The sequence below is a fragment of the Saccopteryx leptura genome, chromosome 7 (assembly GCF_036850995.1).
Source record: "Saccopteryx leptura isolate mSacLep1 chromosome 7, mSacLep1_pri_phased_curated, whole genome shotgun sequence".
In the NCBI taxonomy this organism is placed as follows: Eukaryota; Metazoa; Chordata; class Mammalia; order Chiroptera; family Emballonuridae; genus Saccopteryx; species Saccopteryx leptura.
In genome coordinates, this window is record NC_089509.1 from 112,948,225 (window position 1) to 112,968,404 (window position 20,180).

Sequence of the window (20,180 nt, forward strand, 5' to 3'; positions counted from 1 at the left end):
GCATTGTCCACAGTGTCTGACACCTGTAGGTGTGGGATACGTGTGTGTTGAGCGAACGGTCCTGCTGTGAGGACTCAAGTCTGAGTGGCCCTGTTGGGAATGGAAAGGAGGTGAGGGGTGTTAAAAAGAGGGTGAAGGAAAACCTCTTAAAACTTAGGGGAAAAGTATAAGAGCAAGAGAGAAGGTTCTGAAGATGATTTTTCTGGGTTCCAGTGACAAATTCAGAATAAATACAGGGGAGGAGAAGAAGCTCATGTCTCATTAAGACACCTTGGTCTGGGACATCCAAGAAGAAATATTTGGGAAGAGGTTGGAATGCCAGACTCACAAAACAGAAACACGGGCTTACCACGTATTTGGATCTTTTTATCTTTCAGCGTGAATATCTACCTAAACCTCCAAGCAAAAATAACGTGAAGAAAAAGGTGATCACTTCTGTACTTGAGTTCTTCTCACGCAAATGACTTTATATGTATGGTGCATTTTTTTTTTTTTTTTTTTTTTTTTTTTAAATTTTTTTTATTATTATTATTCATTTTAGAGAGGAGAGGGAGAGACAGAGAGGAGAGACAGAGAGAGAGAAGGGGGGAGGAGCTGGAAGCATCAACTCCCATATGTGCCTTGACAAGGCAAGCCCAGGGTTTTGAACCGGCGACCTCAGCATTTCCAGGTCGACGCTTTATCCACTGTGCCACCACAGGTCAGGCTGTATGGTGCATTTTTTATGGTTTCTCAACTGTGTGATTATTATTTAGTGTTCCCTTCTGCTCTTCCCTGCCTTCATTTTATTTATTGTGTGTGCCTTCAGGTATGGTCACTGAACATTATGTTGTATGCAGGGACATCTGTGCATGGTCAACCATTTGAGATGGAGATAAGGATCTATCCAAACAGCTTCATAGAAGGGTTTTACCTATAGAGGCAGATGTTGTAAGGGTGTTAAATGTAAAGTAAACATGACTATGAAATACATAAAAATTTTTCTTAATAAGGTCACAAGGTCATCTTCAACTCAATCCCAGATTTTGATTATATTATTTATATCCTCTTCCATTATTCAATAAAATATATACTCAGGCCTTGGCCGGTTGGCTCAGTGGTAGAGCATCAGCCTGGTGTGCAGGAGTCCTGGGTTGGATTCCCGGCCAGGGCACACAGGAGAAGTGCCCATCTGCTTCTCCACCCCTCCTCCTCTCCTTCCTCTCTGTCTCTCTCTTCCCCTCCCGCAGCCGAGCCTCCATTGGAGCAAAGTTGGCCCGGGCGCTGAGGATGGCTCCGTGGCCTCTGCCTCAGGAGCTAGAATGGCTCTGGTCACAACAGAGCAGCGCCCCAGATGGGCAGAGCATTGCCCCCTGGTGGGCATGCTGGGTGGATCCCGGTCGGGCGCATGTGGGAGTCTGTCTGATTGCCTTCCCGTTTCCAACTTCACAGGTCCAGGGACCCTCCAGGCACGGAATCCAGAGTCCAGGACTTCCTTCCAGTCCTTGAACTCATGGGGAGCCGACAGCCAAGACTAGAGGATGCAGTGTTTCTAAGAAGTTTATTCCACTGTATTAACTTCTCAATATACAACGTTTCCATGAGTCATTTGGGTCATTGTAGGGTAGGCAAATGGATTTGATGCTTTATTACAGGACCTTGTTTTATCTGCAAGGTAATAAAATGATTTACCTTTAAAATGTCTATGAAACTCATTGTCTTGTTTTGTTGCTAGTTTTTCTGTGTTAGAGTTTCTTGGTTTGTGGTCTGACACATAGGTGTCTCCTCCTAAACTTCACTGTAGACAAAGAATTCTTCTGAAGTCTGCACTCAGAAGCACATCAGAGTTTCCCAGGTTCACAAAATGCTATGCATTCCAGAGTCTCGTAGTGGAGGCCTTCTGGGTCCTTACTGGGGTCAGTTTTATCTTCTAGTTGAGAAAGTCAAACACATGTGAGATCTGCCGAAGCAGAGGGACGCTCTTCCGCTGTGATACTTGTTCAAGATCCTTTCATAAGGGCTGTCACCTCCCTTCTGTGGAAAGAAAGAGGTTTGTGAGATGCAGCCCCTCTCTCCTTTCAGGGACCCTTCTTCTGGCCACGCCCCTCCCCTCGCAGAGCTGCTGCCTGTGTCCTGATGGGAAAGAGCGGGGTTGAATGTGGGGTCCGGCAGTATGATCCAGACTGTGCCAAGATCCTAACAGCAGGAGGGGACAATTCTCCTCTCTCCTACGGGAGGCTGAGGCTGCTTTGATATTGCTACTGTTCTTTCTAGGACTCTCCCAGCATGACTGCTGTTTCTGGAGTGGAAATGCCAGTTGTATGTGTTCCGTGCTTATTTAGAAAAGGCAGGAAACACGGACAGGTTCCCTCATTTTACCACGTTTTCAACTGGCTGATGAAGGTCCGAGCTTCCAGGGGTTAGGGCCCCGACTCTGACACAGAGGCCTAGTGGGCAGGGTCCCTTGGGCTCCCAGCAGCTCAGACGGGGAAAAGAGAGCCATTACTCACCCTGACACCACCCTGCACCCCCTCAAACCCTGGCTGTCTTCAAGGGGAGGAGGGTCATTGACTCAGGTCCCACCTGTGGCCATAGAGACTCTGGGAGGTGTCCCCTTCATCCACGGCTGTGCCCATGGGCCATTCCTGATAGGATGGTGGCGCCTGTGGGAATGGTGGCTCTTTGAGGACCTGCCTTGCTCCCTTGTGCCCCCTCCAAGGAACCTGTGGAGTTGCATCCTCTGCAGGATAAAGGAGTCTGTAGGAAGTCAGCGGTGTCACGAAATTTTTTGTTTCTTCACCTTGTTAATATAACTTAGGTGTTTAATTATTCTTAAATTCAATGTTTCTTAGAAGTGATAATGAGTGTAATTACTTTTGCTTTTTATCTTTTATTCCAATACAATGACTTTGGCTTAACGGTACGTAGACTGGAGGCGGAATTTGAGAAGATTTTCAAAGAAGTGTTTGCAGTTCAGGAGACCAATGAGAGCAGCCCAGTGGTGTAGGGGAGCCGCTGGGACCCCGGACACCCCCTCTGGGAGCAGAATTCTTGTCCCTCGGTGCTGTGAGGGCTGGCTCCTGGGCCTCTCCCCGGAGTCCTGCACTGACCCGGGTGGAGCTGCTTGGCGTGGAGGCTACACCTCCGTGGGCTCGGGTCAGGCTCCACACTGGGGTCTGGCTGGAGCCGGTCCCACCTGTCACCCCGTTCTTGCTTAGCTTTCCCACCAGACACCCCGACTCCCTCCCCCTCCTCCTCTTCCAGAGAGTTCTCATAATAAATCATTCCCTCACTGGACTTCATCTCAGGCTCTGCACATAGGGAACACAACCTAACTAACAGTCCTGGCAAGCAGGTCCAAAGGATGGGATTGGTGTGCTGGGTACTGTCTAGCCAGACAGTGACAGGAAGAACACTTACAGTCCCTGGTGCTATACTGGTGCTGCCGACAATCCCTTTGTCTGTAGGGAATGAGATGAGGTAGAAGGGAAGAGCTATACTGGCTGGTACAGTTCCCTGCCATTTATGAAAAGATAACTTGGTACTCTATGAAGTGTGGATTTTGGTGGCTAAATGCCACAAATGTGTTGAAGAGACTATACGACAGGCTGGATCTATTCATCACCCAAAGCAAAGAGACCCTCACACTTGCATCTGGAAGGAAGAGAGTAAGGAGGGCTTGATATAAGCCCCAATTTTGAGAATGGCAGCTTTTCAGAGAAGACAGAATTCTAAGCTTAGTTGGGCCTCTTATTCCAAACTCAGGGCCACAATATAATGAGAGTGAAGGCCTGAGACTCAGGATGGGGATTTCTGGGTAGATGAACATGGGAACTCTGGACTCCAGGTGGTGGATGACCCCATCTGACTGGAGTCTACTCTGGGACCCAAGGCGCCATCATGGTCCCTGGGAGAGCAGAGTGTATGGAGGGCTGGCCATGTCCACCTCACAGTGGGTTCACTCCATCCACGGACACACCCACAGTCATTTCCCCTGTTCCTGAGGGTGTAACCAGAACACTCAGAGCAGGGGCTCTTCTTTAACCTATGAACTACTCTGAATAATAAGGACTGCCTTACGAAAAGCCTGGTGGAAGGTCCTGAAACTGAAGTCTCCCACCATTAAACAGGAAACTGAAAGTAATATATTCTGAGGGAATCACCGAGATTAGTGTCACCTGCTAAGACCTACCGGACTCAGCTGTTGTAATGCCCATTACATCTCTATTTTTTTTTTTATAAATAAATTTTTATTTTACTGGGGTGACATCAATAAACCAGGGTGCATATATTCAAAGAAAACATGTCCAGGTTATCTTGTCATTCAATTCTGTTGCATACCCATCAGATTGTCCTCCATCACCTTCTATCTAGTTTTCTTTGTGCCCCTCCCTCTCTCCCTCCTTCCCTCCCCCCGCCCCCCCGTAAGCACTACACTCTTGTCCATGTCTCTTAGTCTCGTTTTTATGTCCCACCAATGTATGGAATCCTGCAGTTCTTGTTTTTTTCTGATTTACTTATTTCACTCCCTATAATGTTATCAAGATCCCACCATTTTGTTGTAAGTGACCCGATGTCATAATTTCTTATGGCTGAATAGTATACCATGGTGTATATGTGCCACATCTTCTTTATCCAGTCTTCTATTTTTTTTTACAGTGATTAAAGCCTTTAAGCAAACTCTTGGCCAATACAGCAAGAATCCATAAAAGAGTAGTGTCCTTAACATGTTCACCAAGTCCAAGTTGGCCCCAACACCATGCCAAATCCCTGAAAAATGCAACCCAACTCAGTTCAGTCTGTTATGAGCTGTCACAAGGAGCAGGAGTCCAGGAAAAGTCCACATGGCACTGGAATTGTTGTCACAATTCTATACTTCGCAGCTCACACCCAAGTCCCAATGACCACTGCTTCTAGCTGGTAATGATTCAGGTAGACTGGAAAAGCCATCTGCAGCATGTGTGGAGATGGAGCTTCTGTTCTCCTCTGCCTGGAGAGATGAGACCAGGTTGCTTTTCCCTGGAGCTCTGCGACTGTGGCTTGGTAAAGAGAACCTTGGGATACACTAAGCTGGGTGGCAAAGGTAGATTCATAATAGAAGTTGGCAAAAGGGGGAAAGAGAGCTCTAAATTAGGAGTAGGTCCAGCCTGAAATATGAGTGGGGCATTGAGGTAGGAGAAATAAAGGAACACTATATATTAAACAAAGCAGCAGAAAGTAGGACTATCAACACCCACAACAGAGATCTTCGAGGAAAGAATAAAAAACCTGACTATTCAGGCAAGACATAGTTAAGTGGCCCTTGTGCAAATGAGATCAGTTTACCTGCTTCTTGGAAGAAATACCCTAGGCTCATCCACAGTGTCGTAAATGGGGCCGACGGCCCTGGGCCCCTTCAGCCTTCAGTGGCAAACCCCAGCATTCTGGGCAAGGTTAGGTCATAGGTGGCTGGGGCAGGGCTGGAAGAGACTGAACCCTCCCTTAGAGGAGCGAGGGAGAAGCCTACCTTCCAGTGTCCCTGTTTCCTCACAGCAGAGGCATGTAAGTCTGGTGGGCTTTAGCTCAATGAACTTCCTTTCCACTATTGAAGCAGGACCCAGATGGCATCCTATGAGACCCCTTTGGGGTGTTGGAGCCTTTAAAGGTGTATCCTAAAAGCTGATAGTTCCCCTGATCTCTATTGGGCTTTTTCTCCCTCTTGGTATCTTAAAGGCCATGCTCAGAAGATCTCACTGAGGGGTTTGAGGATCCCCATCCACCTATATAAATCTTTTCCATATATCTGGAGCTATTTGGAAAAAGATAAAACAGTGTTATTAGCTGGATCAAATAAAGAAGGTAGTAGTTTGCAGGAGAAAGAGATTTGGCATCTCCTGTTCATCAGCATTCAAAAGAAATTAAAAAATTTTTTAAGTAAAAAGCATGATATAGTAGACCTGTAGGAGTTCCAGGATATGACTCCCCCCTTTTAAATTTTTTTTAAATTGACCTTAAAATATTTGCTGGGTACACTTTAATAATAACTTGACTTTAAAGATTGTAAGAATGACAAAATACAGTAAATGCTTTTGCTCCATATGCAGGAGCATTGTCAGTTTAACCAGTTTAGGAAATCCAATAATAGAACAGTGCAAACAGACAATGAGCTATAACATGCTTAGCAGCCTCTCCTGTTCTGACAGAGGTTACTATAAATCCAGAATATGTATCCACTGTAACGTGGACATAGGACTGTTTGCCAAATGAAGGTATATGAGTAACATCCATTTGCCAAAGTTGTTCTGGTATGGGTCCTTGAGGGTTAACTCTAAATGAAGGAGCAGAATGTAGTATAGGATCCCTTGGACAGGATTTCCCAATCTGCCGTGCTGCTTCCCGAGAAAGTTGAAACTATTTACACAGGGCTGCAGCGTTCTGGTAATGAATAGTATGAGACTGAATTGCTCGATCTGTCATGGTTGCTCCAAATAATTTTCTTTTGGGTAGCTTGATCAACAAGGGCAATCCTAGGCCCTCGCCGGTTGGCTCAGTGGTAGAGCGTCGCCCTGGCGTGCAGGAGTCCCGGGTTCGATTCCCGGCCAGGGCACACAGGAGAAGCGCCCATCTGCTTCTCCACCCCTCTCCCTCTCCTTCTCCTCTGTCTTCCTCCTCCCCTCCCCCAGCCAAGGCTCCACTGGAGCAAAGTTGGCCCGGGCGCTGAGGATGGCCCTGCGGCCTCCACCTCAGGTGCTAGAATGGCTCTGGCTGCAACAGAGCAACACCCCAGATGGGCATCCCCCCCTGGTAGGTGTGCGGGGTGGATCCCAGTTGGGCGCATGCAGGGAGTCTGTCTGACTGCCTCCCCATTTCCAACTTCAGAAAAATACAAAAAAAAAAAAAAAAAAAAAGGGCATTCCCTTGTGCTAAAGCTCCAGGGAGCATGGAGTGAGCTCAAGTATGTCCTATAAAACATGGAGCTCTATGTTGACATACAAGTCTTTGAAGAAGGAGGAACTGCTGAAATAGTTCATCAGCATTTGTCCCTAAGACAGCTGTCTGTATAGTGGAAACAGCATAAGTAAATATTTGTTGTCTGTATATAGAATAAAGGGGGAATATGGCAAATACTGGAAAGTCATGATCATGACATATAATTCTAGACTTTGAGCTGATTTTAAGTTGACAGTTTCAGTATAAAGTCCATTGATTTGCAAGAGCAATTTACCATTTAGTGGAAGTTTCCCAGAGCCATTGTTGTTGATCCTTTGAAAAAAAGAACAACAATAATTTTGAGGCTCAAAACCTATAAGCTGTAAGGGTCACCTATGCCCCTTGATAATCCAGGAGGCAACAAGATCAAAATATAGAAGTGTATTCCATGGGCTATTAGATGGTTCAATGTGCCCAAGCTGTAGCTGCTATTGTACCAATTGAGCAGCTGTCCTAAGTTTCTCCTGAGAAAGGGGCCATTGGTCTACCCATACAGGATTATCTGATTTCCAAGTAATTGGGTCTGCACAATGCATTATTGAGGTAGCAGGAGGTACCAAGGCCCCTATGCTAAATTTTGATATCCAATCCACCCCCTCTGGTATTGGGTGCCATTTCTATGGGGGTGAGAATTCCTCACTGTTCTTTCCCTAGTCCCTTGGTGGGCAAAAATCCCCGATCAAGCATCTGGGTACTGACTAAACCATTAGGACTGACAAGCAATGCTCCCATATTTTTCAAAACATCTTTACCCCACAAATTAACTGGCCATCCAGGGAGCACATAAGGCTTAAAAAATCCAGAATGACCTTCTTAATCTTACCAATGTAGAAAACTAGAACTTTGTTGAGGGGATTTACTCTGCCCTATACCTTGTAATTCTGTGACTGCTGCATGAGTGGGCCAGGAAGGAGGACAATGTAGCTTAGAAATAACAGATACATCAGCTCCAGTATCTAAAAGTCCTTTTAACTTATGCTCATGTATGTTAGTTCCATTTCAGGGCGTTCCTGACCTATTTTTTTTAAATCCAATTGGCAAAATCAGAGGAGGCAAATCACCAATTTGCTTGGGGCCCCTTTTGCAGGATGTGGCCTGAGAAGCAGAATTAGCATCCTTATACTATTCTTCTAACTACCTGAATTAGCCTTGAGACACATTCTTTTTTTGTTGTTTTTTTTTTTTTTTTTTTTGGTTAATTTTGATGGGGTGACATTGATAAAATTGTTTTCTGTCACCTTCTAACTGGTTTTCTTTGTGCCCCTCCCCTCCACCAACCCCCTCCCTCCCCTCCCCCCCACCCTGTAACCCCAACACTGTTGTCCATGTCTCTGAGTCTCATTTTTATGTCTCACCTATGTATGGAATCATATAGTTCTTAGTTTTTTCTGATTTACTTCTTTCACTCAGTATAATGTTATCAAGGTCCATCCATGTTGTTGTAAAAGATCCGATGTCCTCATTTCTTATGGCTGAGTAGCATTTCATAGAATATATGTACCAAAGCTTTTTAATCTACTCATCCTCTGATGGACACTTGGGCTGTTTCCAGATCTTTGCTATTGTGAACAATGCTGCCATAAACATGGGGGTGCATTTCTTCTTTTCAAACAGTGCTATGGTGTTCTTGGGGTATATTCCTAAAAGTGGGATAGCTGGATCAAAAGGCAGTTCGATTTTTAATTTCTTGAGGAATCTCCATACTGTTCTCCACAGTGGCTACACCAGTCTGCATTCCCACCAGCAGTGTAAGAGGGTTCCCTTTTCTCCACATCCTCACCAGCACTTATTCTATGTTGTTTTATTGATGAGCACCATTCTGACTGGTGTGAGGTGATATCTCATTGTGGTTTTAATTTGCATTTCTCTAATAATTAGTGATGTTGAGCATTTTTTCATATGCCTATTGGCCATCTGTATGTCCTCTTTGGAGAAGTGTCTATTCATCTCTTTTGCTCATTTTTGGATTGGGTTGTTTGTCTTCCTGGTATTAAGTTTTACAAGTTCTTTATAAATTTTGATTATTAACCCCTTATCAGAAGCATTGTTAAATATATTCTCCCATTGTGTAGTTTGTCTTTTTATTCTGTTTTTATTGTCTTTAGCTGTGCAGAAGCTTTTTTGTTTGATAAAGTCCCATTTGTTTATCCTATCTTTTATTTCACTTGCCTGTGGAGACAAATCGGCAAATGTATTGCTGCGAGAGATGTCAGAGAGCTTATTGCCTATGTTTTCTTCTAATATGCTTATGGTTTTATGGCTTACATTTAAGTCTTTTATCCATTTTGAGTTTATTTTTGTGAATGGTGTAACTTTGTGGTCTAGTTTCATTTTTTTTGCAGGTAGCTGTCCAATTTTCCCAACACCATTTGTTGAAGAGGCTGTCTTTACTTCAATGTATGCTCTTACCTCCTCTGTCAAATATCAGTTGTCCATAAAAGTATGGGTTTATTTCTGGGTTCTCAGTTCTGTTCCATTGATCTATATGCCTGTTCTTATGCCAGTACCAGGCTGTTTTGAAATGGCCTTATAATATAACTTGATATCCGGAAGTGTGATACCTCCTGCTTTATTCTTCCTTTTCAAGATTGCTGAGGCTATTCGTGTTCTCTTTTGGTTCCATATAAATTTTTGGAATATGTGTTCTATATCTTTGAAGTAAGTCATTGGTATTTTAATTGGTATTGCATTGAATTTACAAATTGCTTTGGGTAATATAGACATTTTAATGATGTTTATTCTTTCTAACCATGAGCAGGGAATATGCCTCCACTTGTTTGTATCTTCCCTGATTTCTTTTATCAATGTTTTATAATTTTCTGAGTACAAGTCTTTAATCTTCCTGGTTAAATTTATTCCTAGGTACTTTATTTTTTGGTTGCAATGGTAAAGGGAATTGATTCCTTAATTTCTCTTTCTGACAGTTCATTGTTAGTGTATAAAAATGCCTCTGATTTCTGAGTATTGATATTATATCCTGCCACCTTGCTGATTCATTTATCAGGTCTAGTAGTTTTTTGACTGCGACTTTAGGGTTTTCTATATACAATATCATATCATCTGCAAATAATGATAGTTTTACTTCTTCTTTTCCAATTTGGATGCCTTTTATTTCTTTTTCTTGTCTGATTGCTGTGGCTAGGACTTCCAGAACTATGTTGAATAAGAGTGGTGAAAGGAGGCACCCCTGCCTTGTTCCTGATCTTAAGAGGATTGCTTTTAATTTTTGCCCATTTAGTATGATGTTGGCTGTGGGTTTGTCATAGATGGCCTTTATCGTGTTAAGGTATGTTCCCTATATTCCCACTTTGCTGAGAGTTTTGATCATGAATGGGTGCTGGATTTTATCAAATGCTTTTCCTGCATCTATTGAAATTATCATGTGGTTTTTCTCCTTTCTTTTGTTTATGTGATGAATCAAATTGATTGATTTGTGAATATTGTACCAGCCTTGCCTCCCAAGAATAAATTCCACTTGATCATGGTATATGTTTTTTTTCATATATTGCTGGATCCAGTTTGCTAATATTTTGTTGAGGATTTTAGCATCTAAACTCATCAGGGATATTGGCCTATACTTTCTTTCTTTGTGTTGTGTTTGCCTGGTTTTGGAATCAGAATTAAACTCGCCTCATAAAAGGAGCTTGGAAGTCTTCCTTCCTCTTGAATTTTTTGAATTAGCTTGAGAAGGATAGGAGTTAGTTCTTCTTTGAATATTTGGTAGAATTCACTTGTGAAGCCATCAGGCCCAGGACTTTTCTTTTTTGGGAGCTTTTTGATAACTATTTCAATCTCATTTGTTGTAATTGGTCTGTTTAGGTTTTCTGATTCTTCCAGATTAATTTTTGAAAGATTATATATTTCAAGGAATTTGTCCATTTTCTCTAGGTTGTCTAGTTTTTTAGTGTACAGTTCTTCATAGTATTTTCTTACAATATTTTATATTTCTTTTGTGTCAGTTGTTATTTCTCCACTCTCATTTCTAATTTTATTTATTTGAGCCCTCTCTCTTTTTTCTTGGTGAGTCTGGTTAAAGGTTCATCGATCTTGTTTACCTTTTCAAAGAACCAGCTCCTGGTTTCATTGATCCTCTGTATTGTTTCTTTAGCCTCTATGTCATTTATTTCTGCTCTGATCTCTATTATTTCCTTCCTTCTACTAGCTCTGGGCTTTACTTGCTGTTCTTTTTCTAGTTCTTTTAGATGTAGGGTCAAGTTGTTTATTTGAGCTTTTTCTAGCTTCTTGAGGTATGCCTGTAATGCTATAAACTTCCCTCTCAGGACTGCTTTTACTGTGTCCCATAAATTTTGAGTTGATGTATGCTCATTATCATTTGTTTCTAGGAATTTTTAAATTTCTTCTTTGATCTCATTGTTTACCCACTCGTTATTTAATAACATGCTATTTAGTTTCCAAGTTTTTGAGTATTTTTCAGTTTTTCTGTTGTGGTTGATTTCTAGTTTAATGCCATTGTGATCAGAAAAAGTGCTCAATATGATTTCAATCTTCTTAAATTTGTTGAGACCGCTTTTGTGCCCTAACATGTGGTCTATTTTAGAGAATGTACCATGAGCGCTTGAAAAGAATATATATTCTGCTGTTTTAGGGTGAAAGGTTCTGAAGATATCTATTAAATTGAGTTGATCTAATATGTCCTTTAAGTCTGTTGTTTCTTTGTTAATTTTCTTTCTTGAGGATCTATCTAATGATGTTAATGGGGTATTGAAATCCCCTACTATTATAGTATTGCTGTTAATCTCACTCTTTAAATCCATCAAAGTCTGCTTTATATATTTAGGTGCTCCTATGTTAGGTGCGTTGATATTTATAACAGTTATATCTTTCTTTTGGATTGCTCCCTTTATCATTATGTAGTAACCTTCTTTATCTCTAACTATAGTCTTTGTTTTGAAGTCCATTTTGTCTGATATAAGTATTGCTACCCCAGCTTTTTTTTCATTTCCATTTGCATGAAATATTTTTTTCCATCCTTTTATCTTCAGTCTATGTGCATCTTTTGATTTAAGGTGTGTCTCTTGTAGACAGTGTATGTATGGGTCCTGTTTTATTATCCATGCAGGTACCATATGTCTTTTGATTGGATCATTTAATCCATATCCATTTACATTTAAGGTTATTATTGATATGTAATTGTTTATTGCCATTTTATTCTTTAAAACTGTATTTCTCTTTTGCTATATTCTTTTTCTCCTTTGATCTGTTTACAACAGGCCCCTTAGCATTTCTTGCAGCCTTGGTTTGGTTGTAGTGAATTCCTTGAGGTTTTTTTTGCTTGTAAAGCTTAAGGAATCAATCCCCTTTACCATTGCAACCAAAAAATAAAGTACCTAGGAATAAATTTAACCAGGAAGATTAAAGACTTGTACTCAGAAAATTATAAAACATTGATAAAAGAAATCAGGGAAGATACAAACAAGTGGAGGCATATTCCCTGCTCATGGTTAGAAAGAATAAACATCATTAAAATGTCTATATTACCCAAAGCAATTTGTAAATTCAATGCAATACCAATTAAAATACCAATGACTTACTTCAAAGATATAGAACACATATTCCAAAAATTTATATGGAACCAAAAGAGAACACGAATAGCCTCAGCAATCTTGAAAAGGAAGAATAAAGCAGGAGGTATCACACTTCCGGATATCAAGTTATATTATAAGGCCATTGTTCTCAAAACAGCCTGGTACTGGCATAAGAACAGGCATATAGATCAATGGAACAGAACTGAGAACCCAGAAATAAACCCATACTTTTATGGACAACTGATATTTGACAGAGGAGGTAAGAGCATACATTGAAGTAAAGACAGCCTCTTCAACAAATGGTGTTGGGAAAATTGGACAGCTACCTGCAAAAAAATGAAACTAGACTACCAACTTACACTAGTCACAAAAATAAACCCAAAATGGATAAGAGACTTAAATGTAAGCCGTAAAACCATAAACATCTTAGAAGAAAACATAGGCAATAAGCTCTCTGACATCTCTCGCAGCAATATATTTGCCGATTTGTCTCCACAGGCAAGTGAAATAAAGACAGGATATCCACTGACCTGTGGTGGTGCAGTGGATAAAGTGTCAACCTGGGAATGCTGAGGTTGCCGGTTCAAAACCCTGGGCTTGCCTGGTCAAGGCGCATATGAGAGTTGATGCTTTCTGCTCCTCTCCCTTCTCTCTCTCTCTCTCTCTTTCTCTCTGTGTCTCTTTAAGAAAAAACCTGAATAAAGTTAAAAATAAAATATTAAAAAAAAAGACAGGAGAAACAAATGGGACTTTATCCAACTAAAAACCTTCTGCACAGCTGAAGACAATAAGAACAGAATAAAAAGACAAACTACACAATGGGAGAAGATATTTAACAATGCGTCTGATAAGGGGTTAATAACCAAAATTTATAAAGAACTTGTAAAACTTAATACCAGGAAGACAAACAATCCAATCCAAAAATGGGCAAAAGAAATGAGTACACACTTCTCCAAAGAGGACATACAGATGGCCAATAGTCATATGAAAAAATGCTCAATATCACTAATCATTAGAGAAATGCAAATTAAAACCACAATGAGATATTACCTCACAGCAGTCGTAATAGCACTCATCAACAAAAGAACCCAGAATAAGTGCTGGTGAGGATGTGGAGAAAAGGGAACCCTCCTACACTGCTGGTGGGAATGCAGACTGGTGTAGCCACTGTGGAGAACAGTATGGAGATTCCTCAAGAAATTAAAAATCGAACTGCCTTTTGACCCAGCTATCCCACTTTTAGGAATATACCCCAAGAACACCATAGCACTGTTTGAAAAGAAGAAATGCACCCCCATGTTTATGGCAGCATTGTTCACAATAGCAAAGATCTGGAAACAGCCTAAGTTCCCATCAGAGGACGAGTGGACTAAAAAGCTTTGGTATATATATACTATGGAATGCTTACTACTCAGCCATAAGAAATGAGGACATCGGATCTTTTACAACAACATGGATGGACCTTGATAACATTATACTGAGCGAAAGAAGTAAATCAGAAAAAACTAAGAACTATATGATTCCATACATAGGTGGGACATAAAAATGAGACTCAGAGACATGGACAACAGCGTTGGGGTTACAGGGTGGGGGGGAGGGGAGGGAGGAGGTTGGTGGAGGGGAGGGGCACAAAGAAAACCAGTTAGAAGGTGACGGAAGACAGTTTTATCAATGTCACCCCATTAAAATAAATAAAATTAAAAAAGGATAAATTGAAAAGAAAAAGACAAATTACACAATGGGAGAACATATTTGACAATACATCTGATAAGGGGTTAATAACCAAAATTTATAAAGAACTTATAAAACTCAATTCCAGGAAGACAAACAATCCAATCCAAAAATGGGCAAAACAAATGAATACATACTTATCCAAAGAGGACATACAGATGGCCAATAGGTATATAAAAAAATGTTCAACATCACTAATCATTAGAGAAATGCAAATTAAAACCACAATGAGATATCACCTCATACCAGTCATAATGGTGCTCATCAACAAAACAACACAGAATAAGTGCTGGTGAGGATGTAGAGAAACGGGAACCCTCCTGCACTGCTGGTGGGAATGCAGACTGGTGCAGCCACTGTGGAAAACAGTATAGAAATTCCTCAAAAAATTATAAATGGAACTGCCTTTTGACCCGGCCATTCCACTTTTAGGAACATATCCTAAGAACACCAAATCATGATTCAAAAGGAGAAATGCACCCCCATGTTTACTGCAGCATTGTTTACAATAGCCAAGATCTGGAAACAGCCCAAGTGTCCATCAGTGGACGAGTGCATTAAAAAGTGGTGGTACATATATATTATATTATACAATGGAATACTATGGGGCCATGAAAAAGAAGGAAATTTTACCTTTTGTGACAACATGGAATGACCTGGAAACTATTAAGTTAAGTGAAATAAGCCAGGTAGAAAAAGAAAAATATCATATGACCTTACTCATTTGAGGAATACAATGAATGTGAACTGAGGAATGGAATTGAGACAGAAGAGGGATCAAAGGGACCAGAGGAAAAGAGGACAGAGGGAAAGGGGATGATAGGATGGGATAAACCTGAAGGGAAGGGGGGAGGGCGCTATGGTGAGGAGGACAAGGGAGATATTGAGGGGAATATGGGGGAGAAGGGAATGCATTCGGGGTGACACTAGAATCTATATAAACAATAAATTAAAATAAATAAAAACAAACAACAACAACAAAAAACAAAACACCACAACCACTGTATAAGACACACCCAGTTTTTAGACACCATGTTTTCAAAAAATATGCTTCTTATTCATGGGGAAATATGGTAATTCTACTTCTCTTTCTCCCCTGTGAGTGATGACCTGTCTCAGTGAGTTCACACACTTCCTGTTCAGGACTGGGGAACCACAGTGTAACCAGGCTGGGGACATCTGAGGGATGAGGCCCAGGCAGAGCCCGGAGCAGGACGATGACCAGTGGGAGCAGTGACCTCAACACCAGGTCAGTCTGTCTCCCTCCCTTTAACTTACTCTCTGGGTGGGCTGTTTCTTCTGTGTCTGTCTCTAGAGACTCATTTCAACCTTGACCTCAGTCCTGCTGTATAGGAACACTCAGGTGCACTGTACTTAAATGCAGGGATAGCTAATGAGGAAGTCAGAGCTTTAACCTGCGGAGGAACAGCTGCTGGTGTGAGTGCAGCTGCCACAACCACAGGACTCCTGTCTTCCAACTGCTTGCTGCTCAGGGGGCGGGACTGTCTGCACTGGGCTGGCTGTCCTTTCTGATGCTTTGAGGCAGAGATTTGTCATTTTCTCATGGCCTTTAACCCTCTCCTTTCTCTCACATCTGCTCTAGGTCATTTCTTTTTTTATTTTTTATTTTTTTATTTTATTTTTTTTTGCATTTTTCTGAAGCTGGAAACAGGGAAAGACAGTCAGACAGACTCCCGCATGAGCCCGACCGGGATCCACCTGGCACGCCCACCATGGGGCGACGCTCTGCCCACCAGGGGGTGATGCTCTGCCCATCCTGGGAGTCGCCATGTTGCGACCAGAGCCACTCTAGCGCCTGAGGCAGAGGCCACAGAGCCATCCCCAGCGCCCGGGCCATCTTTGCTCCAATGGAGCCTTGGCTGCGGGAGGGGAAGAGAGAGACAGAGAGAGGAAGGTGTGGCGGAGGGGTGGAGAAGCAAATGGGCTCTTCTCCTATGTGCCCTGGCCGGGAATCGAACCCGGGTCCTCCGCACGCTAGGCCGACGCTCTACCGCTGAGCCAACCAGCCAGGGCCTCTAGGTCATTTCAAAGAAGGGAATTTAAGAAATCTATAATTCAGGGTAACCGACTGACTTATTCTCCATCACTGGCTAGTGTGCTGGGATCTTTTTTTTTTTTTTTTTAATTTTATTTACTTATTTTTTACAGAGACAGAGAGTGAGTCAGAGAGAGGGATAGACAGGGACAGACAGACAGGAACGGAGAGAGATGAGAAGCATCAATCATTAGTTTTTCATTGCGCATTACGACACCTTAGTTGTTCTGTTGATTGCTTTCTCATATGTGCCTTGACCGTGGGCCTTCAGCACACTGAGTAACTCCTTGCTGGAGCCAGTGACCTTGGGTTCAAGCTGATGAGCTTTGCTCAAACCAGATGAGCCCGCGCTCAAGCTGGCGACCTTGGGGTTTCGAACCTGGGTCCTCTGCATCCCAGTCTGATGCTCTATCTACTGAGCCACCGCCTGGTCAGGCTGGGATCTTGTACCTGAACTGTGCACAGGCCTCTGCAAGAAAAAGGCTAGAAATATTATTATTTTTTCTCTATTACTGGGTCAGCAACAATGCTACTTAGCACATTTAATTTTAAAATCATTAATGCAAGAGAAATGTATGTTCGTGGTATTAAATTACAAATGACATGGATGTATGTAACCTGCTTCTGAGATGGTCCAGTCTGGTTCCTAACCCGTGTAGGTCTGACGTTGTTCTCTGGATGAAGGAAACTGTGCTTGTCCACAGGGGGCTCCTGACCCCTCAGGGACACTGCTGTCCACAGGGGGCAGTGTGTCCAGCTTCCTCTGGCCCCACAGGGATGTGTCCTTCCCCCGGACCAGGTCAGCCGCTGTGTGGAAGTGCCCACCCAGAAGTCCGGCCCCGCGGACTGCCCACCAGCTGACTGCTCTGGGACTCTAATTCACGTGCTGACCTTGGTGACTCTCGGCAGACCCAGGAAAAGCCGGCACATTAATGCCAACACTTGGCACAGAGGTGACCCAGTCTGCCTGCTGTTCTGGGACAGGGGAGACAGAGGGGACACTAGAAAAGACTGGTGTCAGCCCTGGCCGGTTGGCTCAGTGGTAGAGTGTCGGCCTGGTGTGCAGAAGTCCCGGGTTCAATTCCTGGCCAGGGCACACAGGAGAAGCGCCCATCTGCTTCTCCACCCCTCCCCCTCTCCTTCCTCTCTGTCTCTCTCTTCCCCTCCCGCAGTGAGGCTCCATTGGAGCAAAGATGGCCCGGACGCTGGGGATGGCTCCTTGGCCTCTGCCCCAGGCACTAGAGTGGCTCTGGTCGCGACAGAGTGATGCCCAGGAGGGGCAGAGCATCGCCCCCTGGTGGGCAGAGCATTGCCCCCTGATGGCCGTGCCAGGTGGGTCCCAGTCGGGCGCATGCGGGAGTCTGTCTGTCTATCCCCGTTTCCAGCTTCAGAAAAATACAAAAAAAAAAAAAAAAAAAAAAAAGACTGGTGTCGTCTGTGTCAGACCCTGTCTGGGTCCCGTGAACTGTGGAGATCAGGAGTACAGGACAGCTGTGCCCAGCGCAGGTTCAGCTTACTAGTCCCTCTACCCCCAGTAAGGGGGGCGGGGAGACCCCGTGCGCAGCACTGGGCACACTGCGGCCCTGCCCCCTGCACGGTGTCCTCCTCAGGGTGTGGAATCTGCCCAGATGGAAGTCTGCCCCTTTGGGGGAAAGAAAGAGCAGAGTTGGAGAGAGTGGGGAGCCTTCCCCTGTATCTTCACTGTACCTGGGTGAGAACCCCAATTACAGCCTGAGGAAGTTGGACTCAGGGGAACAAGTGTGGAAGCCATGACACCGGGGAATGTGGCTCCCCCAGCCCTGTTTCTGGACACGGAGACCTAACTGCCTTACTCTGCACGCTCTCAGGAGGGTGGGGCACCAGAGGACAGCAGGATTCAGAGATGTTTTTTGTCTTTACACAAACAAGGGCACTCCTATTGGGTGGTTCTGCTCCTCACTGGGGGTCCCCATCCTCTGGCTTTCCAGACCCTGCCTGTCCCTCCTTGTCCCCCATTCCTGCTGCCACAGTCCTGATGGCTGAGCACCACCGTGGGCTGCAGGCGGAGGGAGACAGTGTCTGACAACACTCGGAAAGCTCCTTTCACTTTTGTTTTCCCCATTTGGGTGGAGCCCTCCCTGGCTGAGAAGATTCACGAACCTCTTGTTCTAGGGTGAGCAGTTACACTGGTTTTGTCTGGGACAGCGGAGGGATCAGAGGCCCAGGCAGGGCTGGGCACAGGATGATGACCAGTGGGAGCAGTAACCTCAGCACCAGGTCAGTCTCTGTCTCCCTCCCTTTAACTTTCTCTCTGGCTGGGCTGCAGCTTTAGTGTCTGTCACTAGACATTCACATAACCTTGACCTCAGTCCTGCTTTACAAGAACACTCCGGTGCACTGTACTGAAATGCAGGGATAGGTAATGAGGAAATCTGATCTTTAACCTGCGGAGGGACAGCTGCTGGTGTGAGTGCAGCTGCCACAACCACAGGACTCCTGTCTTCCAGCCACTGCTCAGCGGCTGGGCCTGTCCCTCTTTTCTGTTGCTTTGAGGCAGAGATTTGTCATTTTCTCATAACCTTTGAACCCTCTCCTTTCTCTCACACCTCCTCTAGGTCATTTCAAAGAAGGTAGTTTACGAAATCTATAATTCAGAGTAACTTATTCTCCGTCACTGGCTGGTGTGCTGGGATCTTGTACCTGAACTGTGCACAGGCCTCTGCAAGGAAAAGGCTAGAAATACTATTTTTTTCTCTAGCACTGGGTCAGCAACAATGCTACTTAGCACATTTAATCTTAAAATAATGCAAAAGAAATATATGTTCTTGGTCATAAAATTACAGGTGACATGGACGTATGTAGAGGAAACAGTCCTGTTCCCCACCCGCCCTGCGGCTCCCAGTCCTGGTCCTGCTCAGTGCTGCAGGCGGGGCCTTGCCTGGCTTTCCCGGGACCTGTGCACAGACAGCTTATTTCCTAAAGGCAGACTGTGTTCTTGTTATTGAATAGCACATAGTATTGTATATGCCTTTCTGTGTCTTACATTTTCACTTAATTTAATATTAAACACCTCAAAGATCTTTTTACTTTAGTAAAGACAGATCGACCTCATTCCTTTACTATCAGATACATGCTGTTGCATAGACCTGCTACATCTTAGTTTCTAAACCATTTCTCTTCTATGCACTGAGATTTAGGTTGCTGTCAATAGTTCATTTTTACCAAGAAGCTGTAGGAATAGCAATTATATATATAATGCTATATATATATATATAATTTTATATATGTTTTATATATATGCATATAAAATGTTAGAGATATATGTATAACCTGTTCATGTACAGGGTTTGACAAAAGCAGGTTTGCAGTTATCAATACATGAAAACAGAGCTTATTCTTATATTATTATTTATTAATTATTGTACTATTTTCTTTTTTTTTTTTTTTTTTTTTTTTTTTTTTTCATTTTTCAGAAGCTGGAAACAGGGAGAGATAGTCAGACAGACTCCCGCATGCGCCCGACCGGGATCCACCCCGCACGCCCACCAGGGGCGATGCTCTGCCCACCAGGGGGCGGTGCTCTGCCCACCAGGGGGCGGTGCTCTGCCCATCCTGGGCGTCGCCATGTTGCGACCAGAGCCACTCTAGCGCCTGAGGCAGAGGCCACAGAGCCATGCCCAGCGCCCGGGCCATCTTTGCTCCAATGGAGCCTTGGCAGCGGGAGGGGAAGAGAGAGACAGAGAGGAAAGTGCGGCGGAGGGGTGGAGAAGCAAATGGGCGCTTCTCCTGTGTGCCCTGGCCGGGAATCGAACCCGGGTCCTCCGCACGCTAGGCCGACGCTCTACCGCTGAGCCAACCGGCCAGGGCTATTGTACTATTTTCCATACAAACAACTTAAGCCTATTTTTGCACCATGGTGT

At 43.7% G+C, this 20,180-nt stretch overlaps 1 protein-coding gene across 1 annotated transcript in view; it reads left to right on the forward strand.

The window, feature by feature from the left end:
- Nucleotides 1-20,180, forward strand: part of LOC136379047 (nuclear body protein SP140-like) — an 81,195-nt gene that overhangs the window by 35,986 nt on the left and 25,029 nt on the right. The window contains 2 exon segments of the mRNA XM_066346515.1: nt 378-425; nt 1,914-2,033. Of these exon segments, the coding sequence (XP_066202612.1) occupies nt 378-425; nt 1,914-2,033 (168 nt within the window).